Genomic DNA, 16,983 nt, shown 5'->3' with positions numbered 1-16,983 from the left:
CTAAAAATATAACAATAAATTGGGCATGAGCAGCGAGATGTTGAAACTCAATCTATATTACATTCTTATGATTTGTATTATCATAATATTATACTCTTCGTATAGGTTTTGTACATCTACTTAATGTTTTGCAAATTACCGTACAGTGTTGGAAACAAGTCACCAATTAGTAAAATGGATTAAAACTAACGGGGCCTTGGTTGTGTTATTGAAAGCAGACTTTTGGGTTTACCTCCGTAGTTTTTAAAATATAAAAAATATTGAATTTATTATTATCAGCAAATATTATTTATGAACGTAAACACTGAAGTCAAATGAGAACGAGCCATGAATGAAATGACATTTAGTTTGTGGTGGCGATCCGTGTTGACGTTTGTGGGAAGCTTTAATATTTATAATAATTAAACCAAATCATATCAGAATTTCCTATTTTAACAACGGATATTGTAGATTTAATTTTATATAGGCAATTAGTGCTCAACAATATATAAATAAAAGTGGCAAATGTTTTACAATCAAGATGTATTTTCCAATTGGCTGGCCCAAAGTTCTGAAAAATCTGGGTGCAGATAATCAAATTATAAGACAGATCGTATCAAATCGAGACAAAATATTGTTTGCTTCATTGAGTGATGACAGTTTTGCTGTATGGTTTTGCAAGGTATGTGATTATATTTTGTAAACATTCAGGTCATCATGACAGCCCAATCCAATGCATCTTTTGTCAAGGTGTAGTTTATTTACATTAGTCAAACACAATCGCAAATGTATCTCCTCATGTGAACCAGTAAGAGTGACTTCCTTATGTTTCAATAAATTCATTTTGATAAAGACCTGTTTTGTTATCTGAAAATCTTATCCACCAGTATCAATAAAAAGGACATGTGTTGACCATTTCTTCTAAATTGTTATAATAATCTGTACTTTTCTTTAAAAAAATATAAGCAGTTTAGTGCCTCAGAAAAATATACATGAATTCAAAACATGGGTAAACATAGCTTTAGTAAGACCTTTTTGTCTTTTAGCATACAGAAGATTAGGAAGAAATACTCTTTGCATCTTACAGTGTATCTTACCTGTGCATCTAGCACATACACAGCTTTAACTGTATCATTATATTCTTATCAAATCAGTTTAATTGACCTATGTTGTTCTGATTTTTATCCAAATAAATATAAAACAGCAATTTTGAAGTAGTTTGCCAAGTCAAAACTACAGGTTTATTTCCTAGGTGTACCATTGTCTTTTTATATTCTAGCAAGTTAGTATCACTTGCTAAAACACTAAATGAAACCCAGCAGAACTAAGAATTATCAAGGATGTCTCAAAAACATCTTAGAACAATCTGAGACCAGGTTTTACATCAACCAGATTAAAACTAGAAGTAGCTAAGTGGTGTAATGGTAACCTTTGTGATATTTATTTTCAGCCCACCGTTCCAATTGTATATCACAAGAGGAGTACAGAATCTCTTCAGAGACTAGGCGTCAATGTTGGAGTGGAATGGAAGCCAGACTCGTCCATGATATGTATTTCTGTAAGTTTTAAAAATATTTTTTCTTCTAATTTTCTATTTAATGTAGAGTGTTAGTTGGCAAGTAATTGAGATCTGTAGCTGCTATTAGCCCTGTCTAGAACCGGCAAGAGTCGCAGCATGGACATCTGACACAGGTACTGACAGTTCATGGCAGTTTTGTTATGTATCTATGTCCAATCGGCGTTAATGCGAACTCTATTGGAATCTCGAGTGTGCGCGGCATGCGGTGGCCGCATACTGTGAAACATCAAAAAACAAATAGCCTGCAATTACTGTAAGGTCATGCCAGCGGGTGGCGGGTGGTTCGCGAAGCCGCAGGGCAAGCGTGAGTGATCCCGTGGCCCTGTCTTTTTAACCGGCGAGAATCTGACATATCCACATGCCATACCCTCGTCCTGGGTTGATGTCACTCATTTTTCTTCAGCAAAAATCCAGGAGATCTAAAAAATGATAGTCACTGCAATAAATACAAACAGTATTTATAATTATTAAATGATGCAGCGGTTTCGCCGCGTCAGCTCATGATTAAAGACTCCGGTTGGGTCTGAAACTAGTCGGGCAATCCCGATAGGTACGCGTGAGTAAATCTTTGCATCTTTTAATAATAAGTCATTCTCACAATAGTTATCAAAGTATTTATAATATCGAATATTAATTGGTTATTAAGTTTATTACATTGTCCTATTTTAATAATTTAATCCATGTTCCAGACATCGGAAGGCCACCTAATTCTCTACAATGTAGAAGCCCACAGCGAGCACACAGCATACCAGCAGTATGACCCGCCCACCGCCAGCCTACGCAGGGACTCGGCTGAGTTGTTTGTCAAGGAAGTCATTCCCTCACTTAAGATCACACAGGTAATTCATTAAGAGTTAAAAACCTCCTTGTTTTTGTTTTTAATTACAAATGGATTCAATTCAGTCACTTTCTGTGTACCCTTTGTGTCTGCAATAGCAGAGAGGTCCCAGAGTAAAGTAAGCATTTATTGGACACATAGTGCTAGGAAGTGTTACTAATATAGTTTTAAGTTTTTATCTACTAACAAATTCTGTATAATTTATATGTATAATAGTCTGTAAAGTATATATCTATGGGCCATGTTGCCTGAAAATAAAATAAATTGAATTAAATTGTATACTTGTTATTTTGCTTGTTACAATGAGAACAACTATTTGGGACAAACTTTTTCCAGTATGTAGATAAGGAACAGGAAGCGGGGAGATAAAAGCAACAAAATAATGTAAAAGATTTAAGGCCTCAAAGTAAGGTTTATATATAATTTCAAAGTGTAGTTTATGTATACTTAAGTTAATAATCAAGATAATACTGATTACCTTACTGTTAATTATTCAGAAATTTGCATTTCCTTTATATATGCTAATTAATACATGTAAGTTGCTTGGATAAGATTGAAACTTTCTATTGCTGACTTGTATGAATAATGTTGTTCGAGTGAAAGAGGAATGGAGAAATTCTTTTTTAAATACACATGTGTGGTAAGAGAACCTATCAAAAATAACATAATTTTGCCTTGGGTTTTTGACATTATAAATCCCCTTTTTGAGGTGTTTCTATTCTCCGGGGATGGACAATTGGACAATTTTTGATTTGATTATCACTACTATGATTATCACGGCAAAAAGTAGTTCGTCCTATCTTCGAATTACAGCTAGCCTTATACCATTTTATGTCCATATTGCAAATTACCCCAGAAGCGTAACAGAAAGACAGAACTAATTTTACATTAAAATATTAACAAAATATAGGCGAATTGATAACCTTCTTTACGAAAACAGTTGAAAATAGTTTACATGTCTAACAAAATTACCCAGTTATGTATTGAAGCAGTCTTTACTGCGGTTTTATTTTAGATTTTAGTTCCTGACGCTTCAACACCTTTGCTGGTATCATGGTCACGGGCTGCCCGAATTAAAATCTAAAATTAAACCGCGATAAAATCCGTAAAAGTAGTTTTATTTCAATGTCTAAAATTCGCGTAAACCTAAGAAACCACTACGGTCTTTATTTCCAGTTCAAAGAGGTTTTAGTATGGGACGGTCAGATCACGCGCATGTGCTGCATATCGGGCACGGAGATCCTGGTGTGCACGACGCGCGCGCACCTGCTGCGCTACCGCTGGGACGGGACGCAGAACCGCGACTACTGCCTCGACCTCGGCAGGATACCCTTCTCGATAAACCAACAGGTTTCTAAAGGTAATCGAATTAAATATTCTCTTTTATCATCATCAGCAGTCCATATTCGTCCACTGCTAGATAAAGGCCTCCCAAATTGCACACCATCGAGATCTATCTTCGGCTGCTCTCTTTCTATTAAAGTATTCTCTTTGCTCGATGCAAAAGAACAGTTATTTGTATACTTCTTTAAAGCTTTTAGCTTTAATTTTTAACTGAAAATGTGTTCTGTAAATCAGATACGCAGTCGCTCTATACTTAGTAAGATGTTCAGCTAAATTCTTTAGAATATAGTTCATTTAAACTGGAATACTTCCCTAACAGAACTTGTGTAGATTGAAGAAAGGGCTAAGCAAAAAAACTAAAATTTAATTTAAGGAAAAGAAATGTGTTAAACTATACATGATTGAAATTACAAGTAGAGTAGTCATTGAATCCTGAAACAGTCTTAAAAACCTTAAAAGCCCTTCTTTTCCTATCTAATATACATACATATCTCCAGCTGAAATTAGATACGGCTTGTGACGTCACTGTTTTATTGCTCATCATCATTGAAATCACATTTTCAAAAGCAATGTGACTAATACACATATTTAGTCAATCGAACAAAATTAATTAGACAATCTTCTATATCGATATTTATCTTAGACCTTGGACTATTTTTTCTCAAAATCGAATATATGTTTTATTAATTTCTTATGTAACAAGTCTTCACAATGCTAGTGCGCTGAGTCACGATTTAAGATAATTAAGACTAAACTTTATGCAATTAGGGTATTTTTTAACACTTAAAAATATACGGGATACCTATTTTTATAGTTTAAAATGTATGACACCATACCGTAAGGTAAAATCTAGAAACTCGTCAGTTGTCACCCCACTCTTAACTAGAAAGCGACGTTGCATTGCGTTTAATTTTGTTCCATCCCCAAAGTATAAATTGAAGGTGTGTATCCATAAATTTTCTTTAGTCTATTTATACGGAAACCTCAGCGTCGCCACTCCGGCTTCCACTTCACCGGTTTTATTCATTATTTTGGATGAATAAAAATCACACTCTTTACCACAAATTACCCTTATATTTTAATACTAGCTTTTCCCCCACGGCTTCGCCCGCGTGGAGGTCGGTTATATAGCGTTTCCAAGAAAACTCTTCAAAAGTCCGAGATAAAACTATCCTATGTTCTTTCTCGAGGTCAACTCTATCTCTGTACCAAATTTCATTAAAATCAGTTCGGTGGTTTAGACGTGAAAGCGTAACAGACAGACAGACAGAGTTACTTTCGCATTTATAATATTAATAGAGATTAATATTATCTGTTTATTTTTTAATTAAACTATAAATAATTTCAGCCGAGCCGATTCTAGAGGATAATACTCACGTCAATGACATTGAGTACTCGCCATTGGTGTGCGGCTTCGGCATCACACTGAACGACGGACGGGCGGCCTACCTCACTGCACCCAACCTGAAATTTGATCCGAACGTGAGTAGTAATAAGGCCTTATTTCGTTTGAACCACTGATGCTAACGTAATGTGTGTAATTTTGATAAAATGTTGAAAAAAGCCGGAAGGAATTGGAAAAGCAAAAGCGATTTACAGATTTTTTATTTTGCATTTGTTTAAAGAATGCTGTATGAGCAAAATATTTGTTGTTTTTTGTATTTGACCAGTTTGGTGGTAATATCAGTTGATTATGTATCAGTATTTTATTAATATATGTTTAACGATCCCAGATATTATTGGACACAGATCTGATGGTAAGAATTGTTTGAAAGAGTGTTGTATTTCCTTTAACTCGGAACCACTTTTTATCACTGTGTAGGCTTGATCGGTTTGAGTGATTTCCTGTGCCAGAATATATAATAAAAGTAAAAACACACTAAAGCTTGTGGTATCATAAAATAAAACTGTAAATTATGAATTCTTGATTTTTCAAAACAATGTAATAATTCCAAACCTTTTTTCTGTTCCTGAAGTGTTTGAAAAACGAGATTTGTATTTTAGGCTATAAACACGTTTTAAGTAATAATAATAATTGTTTTGTCTCTTCTGAGTGAGAATAATTTTATGAAGCTTGTATTTCGTCACTGATTTATGTATTAGTAAAAAAAACTAAGGCTGAGATTTCATCAGGTAAGCGGAGCCGTTGAGGAAGATTCAAAGTAACCAACTTGAGAATAGAATTTATCAAAAAATTGTTGCTACATAGTGCCATGGCGCATGCGCGGTCATTTCCTTAACAGCGATGTAATAGCAATAGCTTTAATACAAGTGAGAGCTTGTATATAGGCTTTTCCTGCCCCACCGAAATATGTTCTATCCGAAATGCTAGTTAAATTAAAGGTAATGTAATATTGGGCCTAAGAATCACATAGATCTTGACGCATCCCTGTTGGAAACGCAGCCTTATAATCAAGTATTTGCTAGGATTTATAACATTAACAGTTGTCTGTGTTCGATCATTGTTTTTAAATTTTGTAGGCAGTGCAAGGCATATGGGCGCCCGGTATCGACGACGCGACCTGTGCGCGAGTTAATCACAAGTTTAGGTTAATTGCTATTGGCAGGAAAAAGTAAGTATGAAACTTGTTATTTCATATCTATGGTTGCCATTTTCAGATTTTATTTAACTTACCCAGAAACTAACTAAATTGGTTGTTTTTTACTAATATAATTCTGGTCTTTTAGTAGGAACTTAAATGAACTTTAAAAATGAAAAATCAAACTTATTTATTCCAATGTGATTCTGAAAGAAGTTCAGTAAATTTTTATGTACTATATCTAAATACTATAACCTAATTTTGATAGTGATATAAAAGTTGTATTTTGGGTACTTGACTAATATAATATTGTCTCTTTATGTTGGTGTTTTTTAAGAGTTGTTATAATACCTACATTTAACAAATTTCAGTTCACAAGTGGATGTGTTCACGATAGACGAAGCTACCGGTGGCTTGGAACTGTCACATACAATGGTTCTCAGCTCCAAAGACTTCCCCGGTGATCCGGGACCTGTTAAATGTGTGAGGTATGAATATGAAGTCGCTGGTAAAAGATTTAACTGCGACTGAATAGAAAATTATTGTTCAGAAGCTGGAATTAGACAGGTCCCAATCACCCTTTTCGGGCCCCTGAACTATAATTTTGTAGCTGCAAATATATTAAGATTTGTTGGTACGCTTCTGTTTGAATTGACAACTATGCACCGTTAGAAGCAAACGCTCGTCAATAAATCAACAGGTATAGTTACCGGCACAGATCTTGAGCGCTGACTTTCACTGGCGCAGAAGTCATTTTTTGGGTTCCCTTTTGCGGTATGAAGTGAGGCGTGGGGCGGACTCAAGTGCAGTGATTGGCCCGCAGCTCATCGCGCCATAACCGTCACTCGTGATTGCTTGAAATTCGTTCTTTGCTGCACCTGCATGCACCTCAAGACGATGAGTACCGTACGCACAATTGATTGGCTTTTTATTTTACGATGCGCACTCTTCCGCCGAGCGCTCAAGGTCCGTGCCGGTAACTATACGTGTTTACGGAACGAAGTGGCTCTTGCTGCCTATACTATGATCCTGTTCGGTTTTGGGGCTTATAATTGTATATTCCTCGCCGTTGTTGCTTTATTATACCTACCTACATAATTTGTATAAGAATATTTGTTTAAGATGAGGATGGGTCTTACTGTAACCATACGTGCATGTTCCGCCAGATGGACGGCGGACGGTCGCGCGGTGGCGGTGAGCTGGGAGCGCGGCGGCGTGTCGGCCTGGAGCACGTTCGGCGCGCTGCTGCTGTGCTCGCTGGCCTGGGACTACGGCCTCAGCCAGGACCGCGCCAGCCACAACCCGCTCGTTGTGTCCAGTCTGGTACGTGCCCAACTGGATCGCAGCGTTGTCTATGTGTTCTGTGTTTGTGACTTGAATGTTTGTAAAAACCCTTACAGTCTTTGGTGAAAAGCGATTTCACATTTAAGAAGAATGTGTCCCCTTATGATGAGAAATTCTGGAACAGTACATAGGAACACCGGAATAAAACAATGGAATATTACATACGGGGTTCAGTTACCACCCTAAGGGAGAATTAGCTCTCGGTCTTCTATGAACTTACATAAAGAAACTACATAATTGATTCGCCTAAATACTGAAAAACCCATTTTTTTTTTACAGGAATGGGCCACAGAAGGATACCAATTATGGATGGTGAAAGTAGAAGGAGATTCTAGTACGAATATAATTCAATTGGACTTTGTCAAAAGTCCACTTAGTGTAAACCCTTGCATGGTGAGTGAAGTTATTAAATTTAAAAGAATCAATGTGCATGGTAACTCTTCCAAATAAAAATTGTGTTTCTAGCAAATAAAAAAAGTGGTCATGAAAATGAAAACCGACTATATTGACTACATCATGTTCTTTTGATGATATACCTACTGTCATTAGTAGACCATATTTGTCTACCAGATCTCGCTAGTCTATACTACATATATAATAGAATATATTTCTTGACCTTCGTATTTTGCTTTTATCCACAGAGCAACCAGAGGCACCTATATCTTCAGGCCGACGACAAACTCTACGTCAATCTAGAAGATAACTTAACGAAACGAACTAAGATATCCATCATAGACTCATCAGCTGACGTCTACCAGTCAGAGAACGGTCTGACCGACCAGCCTAACTTGGAATACGAGAGCAGTACTAAATACAGGGAGTTTGTTGATGATAACGAGTGCAGGAAACAATGGATCGTGTTGCCGTTACCAGCTACTTATATTGCGACGAATTGGCCTTTAAGGGTAAGTTTTTATGGAATCAAACAGCTGATTAGTTAAAGTTTAAAAAACAGATCTTTAAAAACCAACGATAGCTTAATTTAATAGTGCATTGCAGTTCACGCCAGTTATCCTAGCCTTTTCCCAACTATTTTGGGGTTGGCTCCTAACCGGACTTAGTTGAGGACCAGTGATTACAAAGAGCAATTGCCTATCTGACCTTCTCAACCCAGTTACCTGGGCAACACGAAGTCCCTTTGTTAGACTAGTTGTCAGACTTTCTAGTTCTGACTTCACGTACGACTGTCAAACATGCATGTAGCACAGCCGGGACCCACAATTTAACGTGCCTTCTGAAACACGGAAGACCTCGCTATGACAATGATTGTCACCCATCTACGGACCAACCGCGTCAAGCTTAACCTGTGATCGATCAACTTATGCAGTTATAGCGCAGCCACGAGCTACTCGCGGCTTACGCCAGTATGAAGAAGAAAATGTCAATCTTTATAGATTTATTGAAATAATTTGAATTAGTATGAGTATTGTCTGTCCCACAGTACAGCGCCATCGACGAGTCGGGCATGAACGTGTGCGTGGCGGGGCGCGCGGGGCTGGCGCTGTACTCGTGCGCGGCGCGGCGCTGGAAGCTGTTCGGCAACGAGGCGCAGGAGAAGGACTTCGTGGTGGCCGGCGGCATGCTGTGGTGGCGCCACTGTGTGGTCGTGGGTGCGTCACACACATACACACTACTCATCTCATTGTTCATGTTTAAGGCCTTATACAAGTCAATTTTCCCAGCCCACGTTTTTATACACTCATTTTCTTGTTTGCTTGTCGTTTCGGTTGAATTTTTGTAACTCAAATTTGAGGCACTTCCCGATAAGCTGGTAGGCAGAAATTTTCAGGGTAGCTTCAAACCCGATGATAATGCAATTTACAATTATAAAAAAGGCAGGACCGATAAAAAAGAAATGAAGTAACATTTAGAAACTTTAGACAAGTAACGCGACTTATTTAGCGTTAGTTCTCAAAAACCCACCTCAAACGTGCCTTCAACCGTTGACTAAAGTAGATCTATCTATCCCGGTTCACCTCTGAACAAATGTCTCACCAAAACCTCAATATAAAACAGATGAACTGCCTAGTATGTTGTCTGTAAAAAAAGAGATTAAAAAATAATAATATGACAACTTTTTATTTAACCAGGTTGCTACAGCATCCTAGACGGTCACGACGAGATCCGCTTCTATCCCCGAGAGGCGAAGCTCGACAACAAGTTCGCGAAGATAGTCCGCGTGCAGTCGCAGGTGTTCGTGCTGGACATCTTGGACGACCAGCTGGTCGTGTTCGGGGCCGACGCGCTCGTCACCATATACGAGCTGAACTGCAATGACGACAGTGAGTGATCGGCTTTCAAGTTTTAGAGGAATTAATTCTGTGAAGGTATATATATATATAGAGTACACGTATAACGAGAGAGTTGAAATCATCACGCTAAATTCGCTGAGCGTGACGTGTCGCGGGATCACCGCGTAGGACCCGATTGTCCTGAGACTGGGTGTATTTGTGCATGTGAAATGAATGTTTGTGAAACCTCCGCGACGCAAGGATTAAACTGCTTAGTGCTGGAGTCATTTAAAGAAAAAGTAGTACCATTTTTTAAGTTGATTGTTGCGCTTGTGGTAGCGGGACAATGATATATTGTTGTCTTTCGCAAATGCCAGTCTCATTACAAGAAATGGTAGTAGGCTCTTAGATCTAGGAATATTTTGTTGCCTTTCCGTATGCCTCACTATAAAGTCTATATCTGAGGCCAAAGCCCCCATGTTCCCCTGCAGCTGATCTCTCTGCTCACCCCGCAGCGGGCGACATCTCGCTGCGCTGCGTGCAGGCGGTGGACGTGTCGGCGCTGTCGCACCCCGCGTGCGTGGTGTCGGCGTCGCTGTGCCGCCTGCAGGAGCCGCCGCGCGCGCGCGCCGCCGCCGCCACGCTGCAGCTGCAGCAGCGCCAGCCCGACTCGCTGGTCACTACTACATGCTTACTTGATACTAATCATTAGCGTTAAGTCCGCCTTTGTACTTGTATGCATAAGAAGTTTTCATAAATAAATAATACCTATATTCTATATTATACTTTGTATCAGGTATGTATCTTACTTAAAAGTAGGTATCTGTGTAAAATATACTGTTTTTGCAATTTGACAGTATAAACTTTCTTAAAAGAAATGATTATGATAACCATTAAAATTGGGTCTCGTAATTCTTAGAAAATTCAACCTTGTTTACATGTTATAAAGTTACTTATACGACAACAATTTAAATGTTTTTTCAATCTGTTCAATTTCAATTTTCAATCAATTTCAGTTTCGATCTGTCATCCAGACACTTGAGTTTTTAGTAGTTAATTTAGTTACAGTTTTCATATCAAAGACTAAAACGGGACCTTTTAGTTCTGCTACTGAGTGAACTATTGTAGCTATGGAGTTCACATAATGTTCTAAAAGAAAATAATGTGATTACATAATATTATTCCAATTCCTTTAATTACATACAGCTCTGATAAAAAGGCAACCTTCTTTTATTCTTAAACAATTTCTTTTTTCATGTTTCCAGCCTTCATATCGTTAATTAATCAACCGGTATGTGTTGAAACTAATTGTTTTTAATGATGTATGTGTATTTACAGGTGATTAACGCAAGCGGTAAACTGATGATGGTACAAAGAGAAGAGTATGACGTCGACGAAGACAACAACCCGGTGAGTACGACACTAATACTTTAGTCAATAGATAAAGATTCTGTTCTAATATCTTTCTTTCAAATACATAATATATAGGTTTTATATAATATTTTATTTAACGACTTCACCCGTCCAGACTGGAAATAAAATTGCATATTTATTGTGCTTCGATTATGCGTAATGTTTTGTTTATACATTTGTGTAGGACGTGAGTAATGGTCATAAAATTATAAAATAATCGTAGCTATTACATAAGTTATCCAAGTAGGAAAAGTCTGTTTACATTAAACCACCAACCGCTATGCGCTATTAACCCAATGACTCAAACGGAATTTCTAAAACTCGAATAGATATTTTTAATACCCAACGATTATCCAATTAATGTGGTTATGTAACGAAAACGCATAAATTATCGACAAATGCGTGTCGTGAGTGCTCGGCACGCATAACTAAATGAGCCTATTTAACGCTACACTGATCACAAACTCAAGCTTATTTGCTACAAAAAAAACAAGTGATTTCGTATAATATTCATTTATTCAGGTACACTTCGTTGCTTTGGATTACCCATCAAACTTACAAACTTAACTTCTAACATGACCTATGTGTATTTTTGCATGCATCACATATGCAAGAACACACTAGCGCCGTGAGTAACTAAGTAGGTTACCTATACACGGAGAAGTAAGTTATAGAATTATTTACATTTGAAACTTAAATTAACTTAATGGTGCTTGGTTCTGATGGTGAGGGTTTTACCATCGAGCGAGATGGGTCCGGCGGCCCAGCGACGCACTATGTTACCTTTGGCACCGTACGAGGCGCCTGAGAGGTGAGCCCACGGGCCCGGCGCGGGCAGCGGGTAGACAGGCAGGAAGTCCAGCGTGGGCACTGGGGCGATGACTGGTGGAGTGTCGATGATGGGGGTGATGATAGGCTGGTGATGAACTTCGGCAACGGGCGCGATTGGAGCGATAGGTGCGATCGGTCCAATGGGGTAGGCGTCATAATCCGCGATCGGTCCGTAATGTCCAATAGATCCAGCAATTGGCTTAGTAATAACGGGAGCGATCGGCTTGGTGACTATCGGTGCAGCTACTATTGGTGTGACAGCAGAAAATGAATGCACGTTGGGGCCGCTACGCTTGACTACCGCGTTGAACCCGGTCAGGGGGTCAGCTGTGTACTCCACGAGCCGCACGTTGCCGTCGGGTTCCACTAAGGAGTATGCCCCCCGTACCACGTCACCGTTGCGGGTCTCCCATTGCGCCTTGTTGTCGCCTGTCGAGGGGTCGTTCACCGCGTAATTGAATCCGTAATTCGGGTTGGGCTGTAACAAGTTAAATATGTTAAAATTGCTATTTTGTCCTATATATGTAAAAAGAATATGTGAAGCATAAGGTTTAAGGTACTTACAATTTTCTCAATGGTAGTAACTGGATAGTATGATATCGTCGCCGGAGGGTTGGCTGCGATGGCCGCTACGAATGCCAAAAGGCATGAGACCTAAAACAAAGCAGAGATATTACATAAACATAAAACGTTATAATATTCGATAAATATATATTGGTGTAGAATTTTAATTAGTATATTAGTTTTTAAGTCTCAAAACTTAGAGATTTTTCTGATTTCAAGGAAGGTTTTATTTATCATTTTTTTCTTAATTAACTTTTTATTCTTCTTGAGAGTTTTTTAAACCATGGAGTCGCTTTTACCGTCACAATGGTGTTCATATTGCTTGGTTGCAAGGTACTCCAGTGAGCTAACGAAGTGTACTGATATTTTGTCAAAAGTGAAATGCTTATTTATACAACACTAATTATTCGACCCGAGTCCGTCCCGGTTTTTGTCAAAGATCTAGTTCCGAGCCGGTCCGTGACAGCTTAGTATTCATAAGTGATGTTATACATGACTAGTTGTTATACAAATGTGTTATTAGGAGCGTATAATATGATTTATTTATGAGTAATTAAATTTCATTATGTGTTCAATTTAAGAACGTTTTTAGCGCCTACCGGTAGTCGGTACATCTGAATTTAAGATGTGTCCCCATTTATAGAAAGTGTAAGGCTGTTACCTATAGCACAACGTGATATAATCGATATTGATATGGAGTTTCTTGCCGGTTCTTTTCCATAAGAATGACACTTTGGAACCGCGCAACTAGAGTCATCATTGTAACGTTTTGAAAGAGCGTGGAAAACGGCCAACTTGAAATAAAAACTTTTGATTTTGATAGGAATTGCCTTTGTATTTACTGACCACTGTCTAAGCTTATTATATTCATCAGTATCCTAGCCTTTTCCCAACTATGTTTGGGTCGGCTTCCAGTCTAACCGTATGCAGCTAAGTATCAGTTTTTTTTACAAGAAACGACTGTCATTCTAACCTCAACCCAGTTATCTGGGCAACACTATATCCCATAGGGAGACTGATTGTCAGACTTTCCAGCTTCTGACTAACCGTAATGGATGTCAAAGATGTACCAATAACAGCCGACACCTTCAATTTAACTTGCCCTCCGAAACACAAAAGAACTCGTTGTGACATAGGTCACCCATCACGGACCAACCTTATCAAGTGTAGCTCCTGTAGCACCTGAGATCGATCAACTTGTGCCGTTGTAGTTTAGCCACGAGCTGCTTTAAAAATAGACGTCATACCTAATATAAACATAAACTAATTAATTTCTTATGCGTTTTCTTTTTTAGCAACGCACTTGTCTTCTGGTGTTTCGGGTGTCCGTGGGCATGGGTAAACGCTTAACATCAGGCGACCAGTCTGCTCGTTTGCCACCTATCCCAAAAAATAAAAAATACATCACTGATCGGCCTAGTGATGCTATTTCTAGAAAAAAGTGTATACTAGACAAGAAATTTAATAAATGAGTAAATAATTATTTATTTATTTCATATATTATAAATGAATTGTTTGAAATGGTAGGACTAGGTATAATATACTTTGAGTTCATCCCCATAAAATACATTTTGAGCTTAAGTGTTATAATCCGAGCATAAAAATTGACGCGATTGTCAAAATTTTACCGTTAAACACCTTCGCTTATTACATATTTTGGTAACGATATGCAGCCCTAATCAATATAAGATTTTCAGCTATAAAACACAAGTAGGCATGTGTTTTTTGTCTTCGTTTTTTTATGTTTAAAGTAATACTTACTGAATTTGATATGAACCAATTTATGAGAAACGTAGGTCCTGTCATACAGTTACTACTTTGCTTTTTATTATTTATTGCTTGAACTTAGTGATTACTTCGTTTATACGAAGACGACGTCGCAGTCGTTCCTGTTTCTGCAAAGTAGTTACGCCTCTCTCCTAACTCCTCCTTTACAACGGTTTTTTGACTATTTTATTATTCAGATATGTACAGACGAAAATACTTCTCTGATATTTTTAATTATCTATCTGACGGACAAAAACAGATGTTTATGTTTATACCTAGTCGTCATCCCTATTGACAAACTACTAGAGAAGCAAGTTTTTTTATAGCTTTTGTATAACTGAAGAAGTAGTAGTAGTGGATTATTTTTAATTTAATTTATTTGTTAGAACTTTGGTACATTCATTCAGTGACAAATAAATAATCTTACAATTTCAGGTGTATGTCATAATAAAAATAACAATTCCAAGAAAATGTTTAAATGCTTGTATATATTTTTTACAATATATTGTCTTAGTACAGCTGTATTTACAAATCTTTATAGACTAGTCGGTGGCCTTCTTCGGCGATTATAAAATCAATACCCAATACAAAGAAGACGGTTAATACTCATATTTCTTGAGTAACAAGAACATTACTCTTTGGTCGATGCGAAAAAATTATTATGTTTCGATGCAATACAAATTTACATCTATCCATTTTCACCTACTTTACATAATTTGACTATAACTCAGTGCTTTTTCTTTAAGACTAATGTTCTACCATACAGCGGTATAGGACCAGTTGTCCACTTATGGACATTGCCGTTAACGTGCTTCGTGCTGAAAATAGTCACGTAGGGTTTGTCAATCAAGGGGCCTGCTAACGGTACCCAACCTCCGTACGAATGGGTGAAGGGGTCCCAGGGAAGGCTCCACTGTCCGTACGATGTGAGTTTGGGTAGGTTAGCAAGGATCGGCGCTGCTCCGAAGCCGTAGTTCACTGGTCCAAGTATCGTGTAAGGAGCAGCGGCTTTTAAAACTGGTGCGTGGATTGCTGGTGCGTGAATCACTGGAGCGTGGATAGCCGGAGGATGTACTCCTGGTCCGATCTTCTTTACAACTGCGTTGAAGCCGGTGAGACCGTCCGCGGCGTAGTCCACTACGCGCAGGGACCCGTCAGGCTCGACCAGCGAGTACGATCCCTTCACCACGTCACCGTTTCTCGTCTCCCATTGCGCCTTGTTGTCTTTTGTTAACGGATCGCTGACTGCGTAGTTAAACGCGTATCGGGAATGGTCCTGTTGAGAAAGAAAAGTTTTTCTTTTATATTTATTCATCTTAAATCGTACCTATTCGTAGATTTACAAAACGGATGCTTACGACTTTATCAATGACTGGAACTATGTTTATTGCGCCAGCGGAGACAGTAGCAATAGCTACAGCGAGTGTGCACGCAATCTGAAATGAGGCACGATATCACAAATAAGTTCACACTCCACAGGCAAACTTTAAACAGCAAAGAACATCCAATCTTCTTTATGAAGCAATCATGTCGCCAATGTGAGTGATAAACACTAGGCGACCCATTACAATGCTTGACACCGGATTCTCCAATAATGCACAAAATTATTTAAATTAATATTTTTAAATATCACTAACCATTAGAAGTCGACTCATTTTGTTTGATGGTGATATGTCGAATGTTTGCCTGTCAATATTCACAATCCTTTTATAAGTGTATCGCAGTGAGGAACTGGTGTGACCCGTTTCATAATGACTGGTTCATTATACACTCGAAACATGAACATTGACTGTGTGCGTAAATATTTTTTATTGTTAATAAGTCTGTAATAGGCATAGTTTTAGGGTTACCTTACTAATTTGGGTCAGTACCTACAAAAAATAGATCCTTATTTTAGGAAATAGGATCGATCTTAATTTATCTGAAACCATTTTAAGTCATCCATAAATTTTCATTTATTTTCCTGAAACTTTTGAAACGTATCCTATGTTAGTAGTATCTACTGATTCTTTTAAGTAACCTATGCATGAAACCTCTTGCTGAGAGAGGTAAATAATGGTAGTCATAGTGAACACTTAAAAAATATATTTTATTAAAATATTTTTTTAATGAAAGATATTTATCTCCCAAAATACTAAATTAAAACACTTGCTACTACAATAGATTATTACAACAAGAGTTTCCTAATCTAATAAAGCTTATGTAATTTCAAAACTTAAACTTATAACAGCTATCCAAAGCTTATAACAGATGAAACTTACTGTGCCACATATTTTTTTTTAGAAAATAGTATTCGTCGTCCCTAGACAGAACCTTTTCTTTTATTCGCCTGTACCGAAATGCCATTCATATGTTTACATAAATACATACATGATACAGTTGTATGTATCACGACGATTTATTACAAATGCTGTCAGCGTTGCATGTCAGTCTGTCATAATATACCGAGCGAGTACCAGGTTCAAATTCATTAGGATTTGTGCCGCTGGAAAAATGTAGCCAAACATATTTTCATGTAACTTTAAAAATGCACTCGATTAGATATAGTTTTAA

At 37.8% G+C, this 16,983-nt stretch overlaps 2 protein-coding genes across 2 annotated transcripts in view; one reads left to right on the top strand and one right to left on the bottom strand.

The window, feature by feature from the left end:
* Positions 1 to 348: 348 nt before the first annotated feature.
* The window catches only part of LOC113503345 (guanine nucleotide exchange factor subunit Rich), a 32,061-nt gene continuing 15,426 nt past the window's right edge, over positions 349 to 16,983 (top strand). The window contains exons 1-14 of the mRNA XM_026885237.1: positions 349 to 661; positions 1,430 to 1,537; positions 2,248 to 2,397; positions 3,573 to 3,756; positions 5,089 to 5,222; positions 6,222 to 6,313; positions 6,652 to 6,768; positions 7,447 to 7,603; positions 7,904 to 8,017; positions 8,266 to 8,529; positions 9,066 to 9,234; positions 9,715 to 9,906; positions 10,371 to 10,531; positions 11,194 to 11,265. Of these exons, the coding sequence (XP_026741038.1) occupies positions 521 to 661; positions 1,430 to 1,537; positions 2,248 to 2,397; positions 3,573 to 3,756; positions 5,089 to 5,222; positions 6,222 to 6,313; positions 6,652 to 6,768; positions 7,447 to 7,603; positions 7,904 to 8,017; positions 8,266 to 8,529; positions 9,066 to 9,234; positions 9,715 to 9,906; positions 10,371 to 10,531; positions 11,194 to 11,265 (2,055 nt within the window). The 5' untranslated portion in view covers positions 349 to 520. The remainder of the gene's footprint in view (positions 662 to 1,429; positions 1,538 to 2,247; positions 2,398 to 3,572; positions 3,757 to 5,088; positions 5,223 to 6,221; positions 6,314 to 6,651; positions 6,769 to 7,446; positions 7,604 to 7,903; positions 8,018 to 8,265; positions 8,530 to 9,065; positions 9,235 to 9,714; positions 9,907 to 10,370; positions 10,532 to 11,193; positions 11,266 to 16,983) is intronic.
* LOC113503449 (cuticle protein 19-like) lies at positions 14,900 to 16,977 on the bottom strand. The gene has a single exon (XM_026885429.1). It carries the CDS (start codon positions 15,743 to 15,745, stop codon positions 15,158 to 15,160), a length of 588 nt encoding a protein of 195 aa, XP_026741230.1. The 5' UTR covers positions 15,746 to 16,977; the 3' UTR covers positions 14,900 to 15,157.

The sequence above is a fragment of the Trichoplusia ni genome, chromosome 2 (genome assembly GCF_003590095.1).
Source record: "Trichoplusia ni isolate ovarian cell line Hi5 chromosome 2, tn1, whole genome shotgun sequence".
Lineage (NCBI taxonomy): Eukaryota > Metazoa > Arthropoda > Insecta > Lepidoptera > Noctuidae > Trichoplusia > Trichoplusia ni.
The sequence above is the reverse complement of the archived record's forward strand: the minus strand, read 5'-3'. Positions and strand labels throughout refer to the sequence as shown.